At 33.2% G+C, this 17,203-nt stretch overlaps 1 protein-coding gene and 1 long non-coding RNA gene across 2 annotated transcripts; both read right to left on the reverse strand.

Annotated features, from left to right (window-relative positions):
* Positions 1 to 1,709: 1,709 nt before the first annotated feature.
* On the reverse strand, positions 1,710 to 4,274 carry LOC147275136 (uncharacterized). The gene is made up of 2 exons (XR_015119606.1): positions 2,798 to 4,274; positions 1,710 to 1,841 (listed from the first exon to the last, which is right to left on the reverse strand). It is a non-coding gene; the product is annotated as an uncharacterized LOC147275136 (long non-coding RNA).
* Positions 4,275 to 14,870: 10,596 nt separating this feature from the next.
* Positions 14,871 to 17,120, reverse strand: MIS12 (minichromosome instability 12 (mis12)-like protein). The gene is made up of 7 exons (XM_086227989.1): positions 16,883 to 17,120; positions 16,701 to 16,758; positions 16,172 to 16,291; positions 15,832 to 15,927; positions 15,593 to 15,731; positions 15,277 to 15,414; positions 14,871 to 15,172 (listed from the first exon to the last, which is right to left on the reverse strand). The coding sequence occupies exons 1-7, from the start codon at positions 17,002 to 17,004 to the stop codon at positions 15,105 to 15,107; spliced, it is 741 nt and encodes a 246-aa protein (XP_086084115.1). The 5' UTR covers positions 17,005 to 17,120; the 3' UTR covers positions 14,871 to 15,104.
* Positions 17,121 to 17,203: the final 83 nt, after the last annotated feature.

Genomic DNA, 17,203 nt, shown 5'->3' on the forward strand with positions numbered 1-17,203 from the left:
TTCGTAGACCCCGTTGAAATGACATATATAGTTATGTGTCTAAATTGAATTTATACCAACAAATAATGTAATTTTTCACTCTATTAAAGACTTATAATCTTATTTTTTTTTTTTTTCCAATCTTGTTGTATTGTATGGCATGTTTCCGCCTATCTTGTACTTGGACACATAACTAGATCACTTGCCGAAACTCTATATATGGGAAAAATTTCTATGAATGTTAGAGGACCTTCCGATTAGGTATACTTGCCAATTGACTTTTCTAACATGCAATTAAAATTTTTTTAAGTTTATTTTGTCCTAAAAATGGGTTGCTAAAAATAAATGTAATTTTACATTTCTTTTTAAATTTAAATTATATCTATTTTACTTTTTTGTTCTTAATTAATAAATAATATTATTAATACCTATTTTTTTAAGTGGGCATTTTTGGATATTTGAAAACAGTAGTGCTAGACATCCCACATTTTTATACCATAATTTCATACCACCTTATGTGGCAACTTACATGGCATTCATGCATTGGACAGTAAAAAATAAAAACAAAAATCCAAAAAGAAAAAGAAAAATTTTGTCCAGTAAAATAATGACACGTAAGATGGTATAAAAATATGGTATAAAAATGTGGTAAATATAGCATTATTCATTTGAAAATTTAACTTTACTCACCCTCCTACCTTTTTATATATAAAAGATTAACATAATATGGTACTTTTTCACTCCATACTATAATTTGATAATCCAACTTATTTAGTTTTTAAGTCTATGTAAAATTCATCTTTAAAAAAAATTAGATCAAGCAAAAATCATTAAGAAGTTTAATAATAAATGAATTAATTGCCAACTATAGTGATTTGATAATCACTTGAAACAACCTTTCAATCAAATAGAAACAATTTCTGATTTTTTTTTAATAAGAACAATTCTAAGACGTAAAAAAATATGATCGAATATTGACTGAATTTCATAAAATAAAAACACTTGAAAAAGTTTAAGTTCCAAACAGACTAATGAATGTTTATAAACCTTATTTCTACACTTTTGGCGGGTAGGTCGCTAACACCTCAAAAATAACATTTCGGTTTTTCACTCATAAATTTATTACATGCTTTCCAAGGTAGGTACAATCTTAAAAAGAAATGGGTTGGGTTTTATGTCATCTCTTAGATATAATCGCCATTTGCAAAGCCACACAAAAAAAAGCAAAATCAACATGTTTTACCCACTATTCTTTGAAAGAAATGGGTTGGATTCTCTATATCTTTAAATAAAATCGCACTTCACAAAGCCAACCAAAAATATTTAAAAATAACCAAACGGCAACCACCATGTTCAGCGACACTTTTTGTAAGATATGGGTGGTTGGCTTTTCTATGGTATCTCTTTATACTAACGACTTCATAATCATCGACGTCAAATCACACGCTTTTTGAATAGTAAACCATAACAAAAAAGAACATGTACTCGTAGCCACAATAGTGAACACAAGGCAAACACTAGCAACAAGATCCTAAATAAACATTAAACCAACTAAATATTTAAATGCAAGTAATATCATGATCATAAAGTCAAATAACTCGCTTTTTGTTAACTTCATGTCGAGTAAACCATAACCAACAAAGACCATGGACACAGCCATATAGTCAACATAATGCTAACACTCCAAAATATCCAATATTAGCAACAAAGCCATTTAGTCAACAAAATGCTAACACTCCAAAATATCCAATATTAGCAACAAGATCCAAAATAAACATTAAACCAACTACAACAAAAAAACAGAGCAACAGACTTTATCCACCGATTAGCATTCCCAATGTCCTGCGTGAGCAATTGATCACCTGAAATTTAATACATGATTACAAATAAAATACCAATTCTAAGAGTTGACAACTATAGATTCCAAACACCAACTGCAAAAGAACACTACCTAGAATGAAATGGCTCCATGAACAGATTACAATAAAATGGATGGATTATGCAATAACCTTAAAATTAATAGACCAAATATTAGATCAAATACGTATACGACTACAGAAGGGTAACAAATACGCAACGGACCAAACCAATAAAAAGATATCATGACAAACCAAATATTAACAGTGACAACACTACCCACAAATAATCAACAAATAAAATACCAATTCCAAGAGTTGACAACTATAGATTCCAAATATCAACTGCAAAAGAACACTACCTAGAATGAAATGGCAACATGAACAGATTACAATAAAATGGATGGATTATGCAATAACCTTAAAATAAACAGACCAAATATTAGATCAAATACGAAATGACTACAGATGGGTAACAAATACGCAACAGACCAAACCAATAAAAAAATATCATGACAGACCAAATATTAACAGCGAGAACACTACCTAGAACAAAAAGGCTCCTTGAACAGCTTACAAAAACAATGGGTGTGTATTATGGATTGGGTACAATAATCTTAAAATTGACTACACAATTAACCTAATCTTCTCACTACATCATCTCATATGCAATGTAACAACCAATTCATTGACTTATGTCTCAAGACATAAACAGAGAACACAAACTTCTTCTAGTCTTCTGATCTTAACAAACACTGTGACATCACACTGTGCAAGGCTCTGCATCATGGAGAGTGACGAAATGACAGAAATGTAGGCAAGGTAAATAGAATTGGTATATTATGAAACAACTAAGCATGAAATATGTTAACCATATTCTCATTCCCTACTTTATTTTCCAAACAATATAATCATCAAAAAAACCAACCAAACACCAGATAAAAAAGAAAAAAATTTAATACCCTAGCTTCAGTATGCGGCAGCAGAACCACCGTCGTCGCCGTCATCTCCGCGGTAGGGGCGAAATTTGCTAGTTTCGTCATCTAGGCTTACTTCTGGTGAGCTAACCTTTGCATCCCCAGAGTGCGTATCAGGGTTGCCCAAACCATCAAAAGGATTCTCATCAGAAAATGTTATCTGCGGCTTCCTTTTTCGACTCCTACATGCGGTAGAGTGAAAAAGCATTTTTATAGTTAGGGTTTTTGAGGAGTGGGTCGGGTTGGAGGGTTGGGATGGGTAAACGAGGCACAAGATGAACGGGGCGATAGTAAGGGTGGGTTTTGAGGCTAGAGAGTGAAGAGGGGATGGGAGGGTTGGGCTGGGTCAACAGGGCCCAAGATGAACGGGGCGTTAGTAAGGGTGGGTTTTTTTGCTTGGAGAGGATCGGGTGGGAGGGTTGGGCTGGTTAAACTGGGCCCAAGATGAAGGGAATGTTGTGCCTACCTGCTGGGTTGTGCACTGAACGGCCTAGATTCAGCTGGGCCGGGCTGACCCTCTCATATTGGATTGAATTCAAATGAACGCCCTCTGTTCTTCAATTTCCAGGCCTGAGTTCATCTTTCCGTCCTCCGGATCCAGGCCTAAGTTGTCTTTCTGTCCTCCCGTTGCCTCCCGATTAGGCGGGTACTCACAATAACTCCATCTGATGGAGTCACCATGCCTAGACTTGGTTGACGGGGGTAGTTGATTACTTGATGCATGCTGGGATCTGATGCTCTACCCAGCCAAAGCACACTTTATGTTTTGCTTCGATGGATCTGAGATCTGATGGACTCTCTCTCTCCAACCAAAGTCGAAGCTTTTCTTTCTGTTTCGAAACTCTCAACAACACCAAAAAACAATCAGGTCGGACCTCCTCCTCTCGCCAAAGCTCGCTTTCTGTTTTGCTTGACAACTCTTCCATCTTGATGGATGATAGAAGGATGATGTGCTAAGAGCCTCAGATCTGACAACTCTTCTCCTTGGTGCATATGCTGAGATCTTTGAGGCCAGACTTAACCTCTCAACAACACCAAAAAACCATCAGGTCGGACCTCCTCGCCAAAGCTCGCTTTCTGTTTTGCTTGATAACTCTCCGTTCTCGATGGATCTGAGATCTGATGGCCTTTCTCTCTCTCTCTGCCCAAAGTCGAAGCTTTCTTTCTGTTTTGCTTGAAAACTCTTCCATCTTGATGGATGGATTGATAGACGGATGATGTGCTCAGATCTGACAACTCTTCTCCTTGGTGCATGTGCTGAGATCTATAAGGCCATATAATCTTTCCTTGAAGAGATAACCTCTCAACAACACCTTAAACCATCAGGTCGGACCTCCTCCTCGCCCTAGCCTTGCTTGAAGGAGCCTACTTTTATTTGACCAATCCTCCTTGGATGCGCTCCGAGATCTGACCTAGTTCAGTTAGGTCTAGAGCTTCTAGTTCAGAGAACCGTACTTTGAGTTTTAAGTGGTTGACAATCCCTTCAGTTCTGAAAAATATCTTCTTATATAAGTGTATAAGGTGTTTTTTGTAATTATGTTTAGGGTTTCTTGTTGGGCCTAATTCAATTGTAGTTGGGCTAATGGTTATAGTCCAAAAAAAAAAAATGTTTATAATGTCTAGAAACTTTCTGAGTCTTGCCACCTTGGATTATCAAGCAACACACGCAATGGCTGGTAGCCCTTAGATCAATCCAAGGTGTATAGATAGAGGATTTGACTGAACATACAAGTGGGACCTGAGCCCACGTGAAGAACAGCTAATTGTTTTTTGTTTTTTGCTTGCCCACGTGAAGAACCTTACACGCAATGGCTGGTAACCCTTAAATCTAAATAAATGAAGGTAATTCTATTAAAAAAAAATTAAAAGGGGCGCAAAAACCTAAAATTAGCAGATAGATTAAAAAAGTGAGTTAATTACACTTACACCCTGAGGTTTATCGTTTTTTCACATACACTCTCTGGGATTTTAATAATTACACATATATCCCCTGAGGTTTTAAAACTATTGCATATAACTAACTCTCTACAAAAAAAAAAAATAATAAACAAAAAAAAAAATTTGTATTGAGATTGGACTTTACACCATGAGTAATCTTATAAGGCCGTTTTATCCCTTAGCATATTTTTTTTCATAATTTCTCATTATTTTTCGTCTCACTATAGGGGTTATATGTAATAGTTTTGAAACCTCAGGGGGTGTATGTGTAATTATTGAAACTCCAGGGGGTATATGTGAAAAGATGATAAATCTCAGAATGTGTAAGTGTAATTAACTCTAAAAAAGTGGAACCCCCGAAGCCCACGTGAAGAATGGCTTATGCTAATATCATGCGCTACACGTCAAAAGAGGTCGCATCACATTCACAAGCAATGGTTATATTGATCCAATTGCCCAGGTCGAATCACATTCAGATGAACGCCGTTGATGCAATTGATCTAAGAGAAAAATTTACGAACAAGAGATATTTTGATAGTTATTTTATTTTACGACATTAAGTTTGATTTATGTTAATAAAAGATATATTTTTATTTTGTATTAATTAAAAATCATATTATTTTTAATTTTTATCTCAATTTTTGTCTGACATTAAACCAATCAAAACTCTATCAAATCTAATAAATTTATCCTTAATTTAAAGTTATGCATCTCATTTTTCTAATCATATAAAGATTACTCAAATTGGGCATCTATAACTCCAAATAATTGGCTCAAAAGTAGAGTACCCGAAATTATCCAATCGGACCTTTGAGAAAAAATTTGAAAAATCGGACAGTTTCGAGTATCCTACTTTGGAGCCGATTATATGGAATTATAGAGATCCGATTTGGGTGGTCTTTATATGGTTGTAAAGAGGGGATGCATATTTTTAAACCCAGTATAATTTTTTTGAATTTGGTGAGTTTTGATAGGTCTAACATCGGGCTAAAGTTGAGATAAAAACTGAAAAAAAATATAGTCCTTAATTGACATCAAATGAAAGTATGTGTCTTTCATTAACACAAAACAAAATTAATGTTCTGAAATGAAACAACCATTAAAGTATATGTCCTGTTTGTAAATTTTTCCCTTATAAAAACTATATTAAATGCAATAGAAAACAACGTCCCAATATTAATTAGCACTTGATTTTTTTTAAACAACTCCCTGAATTCTCTATGAATAACATTAAAGTCATATTTTTGTAAAATCAAAGGTTCAAAAATGGCAAAATATGTCCAAAAAAATATGAGAAAACTAGAAAAGTCTAAACAGATCGCAAGGGCTTCAAGTAAATAGCATATAAAAATAAAAATATTAAGTAAGGAAAAAATTTACTTATCTCTATATTGTAGTAATATGGCATCTCTTAAAAAAAGGGATAAAGATAACTTTTTTATTTGTAGCCTTAACACATTCTTTACACCTATCTTTACTTTAAAAAGTTTAAAACCTTAGTAGTACACCCAATATTTTTTTCAAAAATACCCTTACTAAAACTCAACAAACAAACTTAATATATTTTTGCTCTTTATACCAAATGACACACCCAACACCATCACCACCACCCGGCATCCAACGCCAATACCTAACCACCCAACATCCATTACCCTCTACATCAAAAAATTTATCCTTGGACTACAATAGTTTGAATTCGAGTTATTTAACATTAAACTTGAATGCAAATGAGAGAGTTTTGAAAAAATAATTCAAATTTTGTTTAACACTAGTTAACCGAACAAGTATAAGTATGTACGGCGGCAAACAACCGAACGGATAGAAGGATGTTTGGCGGCGCACAACCGAATGGGTAGAAGGATGTTCGGTTAGCAACCACCGAACACCTTTTTTTCAAAAAAATTTAGAGGTGTTCGGTAGCCTATGGCCGAACGGACAACACTATGTTCAGTGCTTTATTGCCGAACAACTCATAACATGTTCAGCTCTAATGTGTTGAATATGTTGCGATTTCAGTTTTTGAAAATGAGCACTTAAAGCCCGTTTGATACTGCTTTTAGAATTGTCAAAAGCGCTTTCAAATTAGTAAAAACACTTTTGGTTGCATTTGACAAAAATAAATAGAAATGCTTCTGAGTTATAAAAGCACTTTTAAGGGGTTTTTTGAGAAGCACCTGACGCCTCAATAAGCGCTTTCAAGTGCTTTTGCATGAACAACTTAGAAGTTTTATAAAAATTCATATGTACTTCTTAACATAAGCGCTACTAAATAAAAGTGTTTATAAGAATCAGTGCTAAACGAGCCCTTAGTCTATTAAAACTCAAATGAATGATGAAAATACTTTATTTAAAGACTTTCAAATCACAATTTAACCATTTATTCGTCAATATTAAACTTATTTGCATCAATATGGAGAATGTTATAGTGTGTTTAGGGTTTTGATAGAGAGTTGAGTGACGATATAGAATTGATGTTGGGTATTAAGAAATGTGGGGTATAAGTTCAATTTAATTTAATTTAATTTTTAAGTCCTTGAAGGTCAATTTACATTAGAGTATAATTGAAAATTATATTTTTATAGGTCCATTGATTTTAACTACTAAATTTTAATAACTTTTTAGTTTAGGTACCAAAATTAAATAGCATTTTAGATTAGGTACTAGTTGAAAAGTCAAACAAATTAATAAAATAAAAAGTATTAGAATTTACAAATATTACATCGCATGCCACTACAATAAAAAATAAAAATAATATTACATCACAAATATTACATTAATTTATACTATATTGTATTATAAAAAATAAAAAAATCAATCCAGTCACAATTTAATTGTGACTGTCTTGGTAAATTAAAAAAAAACAACTCACACCACTATACTATATATTATTTTGAGTAAAAGTATTGTTTTGACCTCTATTTATACTATATTGTAGTATAATTTCTCTAAAAAAATTCAATCAAGTCACAACTTAACTGTGACTATCTCATAACTTAGATGTGACTGTCGTTTAGTCACAACTAAATTTGAAGTTGTGAATGTCATACAATCACAACTAAATGTGAAATTGAGATTACATTAGCAAATTTTCAAAATAATATATAAGCATCAAGGGCAATTTTGTCAAAACCTTATAAATTTTAACTAACACTCATCATATGTGGGCCAAAGGATAAAAATGTCAAATGGAAAAGGCTCAAATCAAAGGGGCCAACATATTTGTGACCTAATCTAAAAACTACATTTAAATTTGGTAGTTCAATTGAAATATTATATGGTCTTCATGCTATACCAAAAAATTATTGGGATTTAATATTTAATCATAATTTTCTATATTTTTATTAAAGTGTTAAGGATAGAAAACAAAAAATTGGGTCCGAATAGCGGCACTTATAATTTTAATATATATACATATATATATATTTGTCACTTATTTCTTTGGTTAAATCTCATCTCCTAAAAGGCTAAAATTATTCAACAATCTATATTCGATTGGTTGTACTCGAGGTTAAAAATACCGGTACTCAAATTTATAAAAGGTCAATTGATTTTAACTACTAAATTTCAATAACGTTTTAGTTTAGCTACCAAAATTAAATAGCATTTTAGATTAGGTACTAGTTGAAAAGTCAAACAAATTTATAAAGTAAAAGGTATTATAATTTATAAATATTACATCACATGCCACTACAATGAAAAAATAAAAATAATATTGCATCATAAATATTACATTAATTTATACTATATTGTATTAAAAAAAAAATCAATTCAGTCACAACTTAATTGTGACTGTCTTGACAAATTGAAAGAGACAACTCACACCACTATACTATATATTATTTTGAGTAAAAATATTGTTTTGACCTCTATTTATACAATATTGTAGTATAATTTTTCTAAAAAATATTTAATTAAGTCACAACTTAACTGTGACTGTTTCACAACTTAAATGTGATTGTCGTTCAGTCACAACTAAATTTGAAGTTGTGAGTGTCATACAGTCACAACTAAATGTGAAGTTGAGATTACATTAATAAATTTTCAAGATAATATAAAAGCCTCAAGGGCAATTTTGTCAAAATCTTATAAATTTTAACTAACACTCATCATATGTGGGTCAAAGGATAAAAATGTCAAATGGAAAACGCTCAAATCAAAGGGGTCAACATATTTGTGACCTAATCTAAAAAACTATATTTAACCTTGATAGTTCAATTGAAATATTATATAGTCTTCATGCTATACCAAAAAATTATTGAGATTTGATATTTAATCTTAATTTTCTAATTTATAAATATATCTACATATATATTGATATAAAAACATATTTGTATAAGTTAATGAAAACATATAATTTTTAAATAAATTCTAAAAAATATTGAATCTATCATCAATTCAAATATAAAACTGTTAAATTATAAATATAATATACACTATACAATACCTTTATACCTTTTTGTAACATTTTTAGTCTTTTACTGTAAGTGTTTCAGTATTTAAACTCAGATTTTACTTATTATTGTATTATCAGTATTTTATTTTTAGTAGTGGTAGTTTTTCAAACTTGGACAAAATGAATATTTGGCCCAAAAAAAAAAAAAGACAAAATGAATATGATTTTACTATTTTAGTTAGAAATTTTAACTATCACGTGGGCTTAGGCTGAGGCAATAAATTATTAAAAACCTACTAGTACTTCAATACGTTGGGTATTTTAAGATACTGGGCCTTTATGAGTTCGGGCCAATAAGTAAAGAGAATAACACTTCAAAACTGCACCGTTTGGCCAAATTTTACAAAAACTGATTAGGTAGTCTTCTTCGCAATATTGCAGCTGCCTCGCACCGCCTTCCAGTAAACTAATAGCTAGCGAAAATCGCTGATAACTCCCTGAAATCACCGATATCTTGCCAAAATTGCCGATATCTCGCCGACATCGTGAAAGAAACATCTTACAGGTCAATTAAATATCGACACTCAGAAAAACCGATATCTCGGCCGAAATATAGCCGATATCGTCGATTTTTTCGTCCTTAATCGTCGATTAGTTATTTGACCAAAAAAAAATCGTCGATTAGTTGTGCAGATTGTGGTACGTGATTCAAGACAAGTGGTAGGTGACAGACAGGTGGTAAGTACGAAAGGTGACTCGTGGTTTGAGGCTGCTGACAGAGCAGGCGTTTGTTTCCATGTTTTTTTTGGGCGGCTATTTCGCAGCAGTTAATCACCGTTATCTTATTTATTATTTACAAATTTAAATTTTTTAATTTTTGCTAAATTGACTATTTTAATATAACATAAATACCCTTAATTTCATAAAAAGTATTATTTTTACTCCTCTGCTTTATGAATAAGGATGAACAATGGATTGGAATCAAACTCCTTATTCATCTTCTTATGAGTTTTATACACAACCTTGGAAAAATAAGAATAATGTAACTATATAATGCAGCAATGCAGGCAGCCCAATAGAGAAACAATAGCACAAAATAAAGAATGACTAGGGCTCAAAGGAGTACAGGCTCTTCCAAGGAACTTATCAAGTCTTCGAAATTAAAAACTAGCCATCAGCCTTTTTTCGCAACAGCCTCTCGAAGTTAAACACCAGCATAACAAATGAACAAGTCCGCACCTCCAGGTTGACGGGCCTGGATATAGAGAGAAACGATATTGGATGGAGAACTTCATGTGTCAGCTTAAAGAAAAGATTATTACATTAATCATGCTTAGATATCTTGGCCAAAAAAAAAATCATGCTTAATTAATTAGATATCAGAGAAATGTACATGACACTTCAATTTTGACAACCATCCTAAAAAAGTTGCATTCAATTGACAGAACATGAAAGAATCCTGATTCTTGGCTCTTCCTTTCTTTTGCCCCAGAATATTGGATCAGTCTACTTATCAGGTTGTTTTAGGATACAGAATTCTTCATGTTTCAATCAAGGCCCGTTGAGCATGCATGATTATCATTTAGTTGTATACACATGCATGGCTGCATGCTAGTATGTGAACCACAGCAAACACAAAACAAATCTTGTTGTGAGATAGCGTTTGAGTAATTTACTTACCTCAAGATCAGTCGCACCATCCCTAATCATGATTACTTTCTTGTAATTATGAGCCTGGAAAACCAGTTTAATATATAAGCTTTGCAAGCAAAACATCGAACTAATTAAAGGCTATATAGACCAACCTTCCTTATTTGTTGAACTGCAGTGGCTTTTCCTCCACTCCTAGAAGTGGGCTCATTTTTGTCAAAATCCAGAAACTCCCCAGAACTTCCAAACACCAGTTGATTGGCAAACACATGCATTTTCAGGTGGTATCCCAAGAATTGAATCAATTGATGCAGCAGGCTTTACAAGTTAACTCGATCGGTTAACAATAATAATATAAGGAGAGGATATTGAATTAATTTTCAATTTATTCTCCATCATAATTAAGCTAATTCTATATTTATATATGAGATCGATCACGTGTAGGAAGCTCTTTATGAGTCCCATAACGTACAATGATAATCAGACTCCAAATCATTTCATATCTGCCCTCTCACCAATAATATCCCGAACACACGATGAAAAATTCAAAAGAAAAAAAAAAAAAAAACGGAAGATTGAAATGCAAGTTACCGCTGTATATAACTGTTTTTGTTTGCCCTTCTCAGATCTAGCTGCTACTTTCTTCTTCTTTGCTTTTCGGTTTTCTGTTGTTCGCTCCCTCCTCCAATAGTGTTTGGTAAAATTTAGCCAAAAAAAAAAAAAATTGGTAAAGGAATCTAAAGTGCAAATCTACCCAAAACTTTTCATAATTGTGAAATTAACCCCCAGGTAGGGGTGGGCATAATAACCGGTGGACCAAAACAAACCAACCGAATAAAAACCGAAAATACACCGAGTTGACAAAAAAAGTCAACACCGTAAAGAAAACCGAACCAAACCGTATATGGACGGTTTCGGTTCCGGTTTCATGCTCACTTTGCCCGAACCAACCCGAACCGCACCGTGTAAGTTTTAAAAAATATAATTATATATTTTTATGCACATTTTATACATTTTTGTACACATTTTATACATTTTTATTTTAGACCCTAAAATATATTTTATATAACCCTATAAGTTTAATATTATATATATAATAATGTTTTAGTATACAATTTTAGTTATATCTTATATAATAAAATTAGTATATTCAATTTCTATATATTCTATAGTCTATAGTCTATATAATAATGTTATATATATATATATAATTATATATAAACTTAGTATAGTTAGTTATATATAATAACTATATAGTTAGTAACTTAGTATATAGTTGTTAACTTAGTATATAGTTGTATACATACTACAGTAGTTATATATTTATATATAATTATATAAGTAATATATAGTTATAGTAGTATACTAGTATAAACTATAGTAGTATATAGTTATATATATACTATACTCATTACTTTATAGTAGTTATATATAATCTTATATATGTTATAAATTATAACTTAAGCATGTTGTATTTATTTTAAAATTTTAAGTACTAAGCAGGTTAATCAAAGTTCAAAGTTGTATTTGTATTTGTTTAATTGGTAGAATGGTAATTCAAAAACCCAATTGTGTGGCCAAAAAGTTCAAAAACCAAATGTGAGTACCAACAAAATAATTGGGCTTAGGCCCAAACCTTTGGGCCCAAAACCGTGCATGTTGCACCGAACCAAACCGTCCCTGCAATGGTCTGATTTGGTTTGGTTTTTCTCCATTTTTTCCGGTTCACAGCATCAAACCGCATCGAAAAAACACTTTTGGCACGGTGCACGGTTCTCGGGGTGAACTGAGCCTAACCGCATCGTCCTGGGAGAGGTCCGTCAATGAGCCAGCCCAACTTGACCCTCTTATGAGAGTCAAGATTGGGCCTTAGTTTTTCCCAGATTTGGTTCAGTTGCTTACGGCCCATGGATTGATCCTTGCCTTATGGGCTGACCTGCTATATATTATGTTGATAATAGTTTTAAGATAATTATTTGATGAGGGGAATTTGAACTAAAGCCTCTCTCTCAAAATATTACTAGATTAATAGTTAGTTCTTGTTAACGATGTTGAGCTCCATCTTGTTAGGGAAAAAAAAAAAAGTTTTTGATTGCAAATATCTTGAACGTTTTAAGTAAATGTGCAAAAGTAAAACTTTCTTGAAGAAAGGCTTTGTTTTTGTATTCACCTTAGACTTTGAGGCTACACAAATTTGATAGCTTTTCATACTTTCAAAAGACAATTATCTTATTCCATATCCTTCTACTCTTTTGAAAGACACAAAAGGAAAATGCAAACTACAAACTTATTTATATATTCTCAAACGACAAATTCTAAGAATTTGTGAACCCACTTAATGAAACTGTAAATACACCTGTGTTCACTACTTGATGAATAAATTATAGGACTTGGAAATTTTGTAAGGCCAAATACAAATTTTTGTTATATTTTTTAATAAATCAAATGCTATTTCTAAATAATTTTCCTATACACAAGTCAAAAGTGATGATATCTTGATTCTTGACGTATTTGAAGAAAATTTTTTTTATTATTATTTTAACCAACTGACTATATAGAAACACGCATGCATATCTATAAGCACTCACCCTATATTGAATTAGGCCCCAAGGTTGGGAAGAGAGAGAGAGAGAGATATATATATATATATATATTGAATGCAAAATTAGAAACAAAAGTCAAGTTTTCACAACCTAATCTAGCATGAGTGGTTCATATGCATGATTTAGCTCTGGAGTCCCAATAGTCAGGCTAATTGTGTTTATGTTGTTATGTGGGAAGGCACATGGTAACTATCTGTAGGGTGGATACAAATTCCAAGCCAAAAGCATATATATTGTGAAATCCACACAAAGTACCTTTAACCCAACACACATGACCTTCTCACCTTATAGGCTTTTGCAAATGAACAGAATTTAGCAAATTTCATTTGGTTTGTTGAACTGGGAAATTAACTTGATGTTGCTTCAGCAAGAGGTATAATAAGCTATCAAATATTCATAGTTGATGGTCAAAGTGTGTGTGGCTAATCATTGCTTGGTAGCAAGGTTGATGTTGTTGGGTGCACATATAATATATAAGTAACTATACATATATATACTAGCTACATGCACACCCTTTTTGTTTTGTCCACATAATATAACTCATAAACATGCAAAGAATTTGCTCAACTTGTTCTTGGATAATGATGGGGAAGTTCGCCCCGATCTTACAATGGAAGCTGACATCTCTGGTCCAGGGTATCAAAACCTGGTTGTGCTCGATTGATTGATCATCATCATCATCATTTCTTCGAATTTGTACAAGGAAAAAGAAGTGAAATGAGAATCAAATCATATCTCTTTTTTTTTTTTTTTTTTTGGCTCTACCTATGTGTTGCATATTATTTGTCATTCTTTTACTAAATATCTATTACATATTATTTGTCATTCTTTTACTAAACATCTCTGTCTGTGTGTATATTTATTTATTTGAAGACCTCATACGATCCATCTTTGGTGACCCTACAGCGGTTTATTCTCTCCCATCTCATTCGTCCTCTGAATGTGTTGTTGAAAAAGCTTGTTTTGAATAACTTACGCGATTACCTTAATTATCGATCGCTTACCCAGTGCAGTTATCATATTGATCGCTCACCTTGCTATTTCTTACAACGATCTATTGAGCCTCTTCTGAGCATGAGTCGTATTGTTTTAATGAACAAACGATTTGGAGTTTAGGAACTAAATAAGTAAATATATAGATATGAAGGCCGGGCTGCCGTAGGAGCTCTTGAGCTTCGTGAGTCTAGAAGTACTTCAACCCCAAGGAGTGGGGTGAACAGAATGGTCAGGCAACTATAGTCTATACTCGCGATTCTGGGCATACCTTAATTGGTAAATAGACTCTTATAGCTCTTCATCAAACAAATCAGTGACATATTGACATGCATGCATGTTGGTTTTGAAATAACTGGTGGTGGAGGACCCTAGCTATGTGGGTACTTCTGATGGTAGCTATAGTCCTCCAATGTGAAGGGCCTCATGCATGCATGTTGGTTTTGTAAATTTAAATGTCAGTAGCTGATGAAATAAAAATTTGTGCCAAGTACAAATTTCAGCAGTCGTATAATAATTTGTCTAATACATTGAACTTACTAACTAGGTTCTCAAAAAACCCCATAGGGATGCCTAGAGGAGATGATAGATCAAACTTTAATCATTTAAATAGAAAACCACAATGTCAATTTGACTGAATAGAATGGGAAAAGACCCGCAACTACCTAAGAGCACAACTTGCGTATTGCAATTTGCAAGACTGACGGAATCATGCCTAAAGTTCACATGGTTTCATATTGGCCACAAATTCTTGAAGATCTTCCAACTTCGCATCAGAGAAGCCTGCAAAATACATTGTCTTTTAACAAACATAGAAATTCAACACACTGCAAATTAATTCAACTTGCAAGATCACTAAGTGAACATGAACATTCTATAACTGTTACCCTTGCCACAATCTGCCATAGAGGAATCTCTATGTGGGTTGTAAATCCTATCTGTTTTGTTGCATTTGGTTTCTTCCTTCTTTCCAGCCTTCAGCTTCCCTATTTTCATCCGAAGTTCTGAGGCTGTTTTCACCATCTCTGTATAAAACAATAAGCTACTCAAAGTTTTGTCTTTTAAGATATTCAACAAAATATATGAAAAGAAATACCTTCATAAAGCTGAATCCAAGTTTGCTAATATTGAGCGTTACAAATGGATGCTAAAGCCCTCTAAAATTAAAGAAAACATATTTGGAGGGCCTGCTCAGTTTTTTACCTTGGAACATCTCATGAAAAGAGTTTTGATCATATAATTGCAATGTCTCATTGACAAGCGCAGAAAAGCGGTCACTGGAAGCAGACTGTCGTTCTAATGATTGGAGCTCTCGGTTCAGTGCAGCAGACTCCTTACCAACCTGTAATCATGCTTCCATTAAAAGATAAGTTATCAAGAATCAAGACATTTACAATTTCATGCAAACAGAAGATTCTTGCAACTTGTAGTTTTGCATTTACCTTAGTAAGGTTGCTCCTCAGCAAATCCAACTGGGCATCCAGATCTGGATCACAGACTGCATTTTGACATATAGTACTGTCGACAGGCGATTCATCCTAAAAAGTGATTTTAATAATTATATTATACAGGATTTATAGAATGGAAAAGTAATTAGTTCTTAAATCATCAAGCAGCATAGTGCTTTCACACTTTATTTCTTCTAATCTACACACTCTGCAACACAGTACCCACATACAAATTATTCCTCTTACAATGGGAGTGTGGAGAAAACTGAATTGAAAGCATCAATCTTGCAAAGCGAGGATGACTAAAAACATCAGTAAACTGAGAAAAACATACATTTTTGGGCAGCACGAACCCCTCAGGAACTACAAAACAGTGGTTAAGGCAGTACTGCTCCCACATAGCCAGCCGCTTATCAAGATTTGATTGAACCATTTTTCGAATGAGATCAATGCCCTAAAGAACAAGAACCAAAAAGATAAATTAATATCTAGATCCCAGCAAGGATTTAAAAAGAATACATTGCACCTTCCTTGTTAAGTTAGAGTGAGAACAATTCTAATCCTCAACCATTTCTTTTCTTTGAACTTCTATGCCAAAATGGTTTGTGTTATTTGACCTTAAGGTAATCATCCAATGCAATTCATCAAGCACTAAAATAATTTAAAATTAGGAAAAAAAAAGCTAAAAACCAATTTTACTAATAATATGGACCAACCCCAAAAAATGTTATACAAATGTATCCACAAACACACAGCAATTCATGAAATTTGTATAAGGGGCAAACCCTAGAATTAGGGGATAAACTGAAATGATGAAAATTAAACCAAAAAAAAAAAATGAAAAAAGAGGAACGGAATTAAACCTTGGATAGATCTTCGGCTCTCTCAGTGCCCTCGATTTTTAGATAGGTTGATGCTTCTCTGGAGGAAAATCATCAGAAAAATAAAATTTTCAAATTAAAAATATATGAACGTTGTTAGAGAGAGAGAGAGAGAGAGAGAGAGAGAGAGAGAGAGAGAGAGAGAGAGAGAGAGAGAGAGTTACTGGTGGAAGTAATTGAAAGCTTCGTCGGCCAAATCGTCGACGGTGTTGATGACCCCGTTGATGAAAAGCTGCGGATTTAGGTTCAGTGAATCGAATAATGCCTCGCTTTCACTGCCTTCCATTCTCACCCCACTCAAGCTCTGTCGGATTTAGGCTCAGTTGCTCGAATTTCACATTTGCATTGGGGATTTTCCCGCGCAAAATGTCCCTGTGAATTCGCGGACTTTGACAGGTCTGGACTGGAGTGGGGAGGACTTGAATTTTGAAAGTGAAATATAAAAGCAGTGTAATTTAATAGAGAATCGATGGGGTAGGTGGACC

Source organism: Dryas octopetala, chromosome 9 (genome assembly GCF_963921425.1).
Source record: "Dryas octopetala chromosome 9, drDryOcto1.1, whole genome shotgun sequence".
NCBI lineage: Eukaryota > Viridiplantae > Streptophyta > Magnoliopsida > Rosales > Rosaceae > Dryas > Dryas octopetala.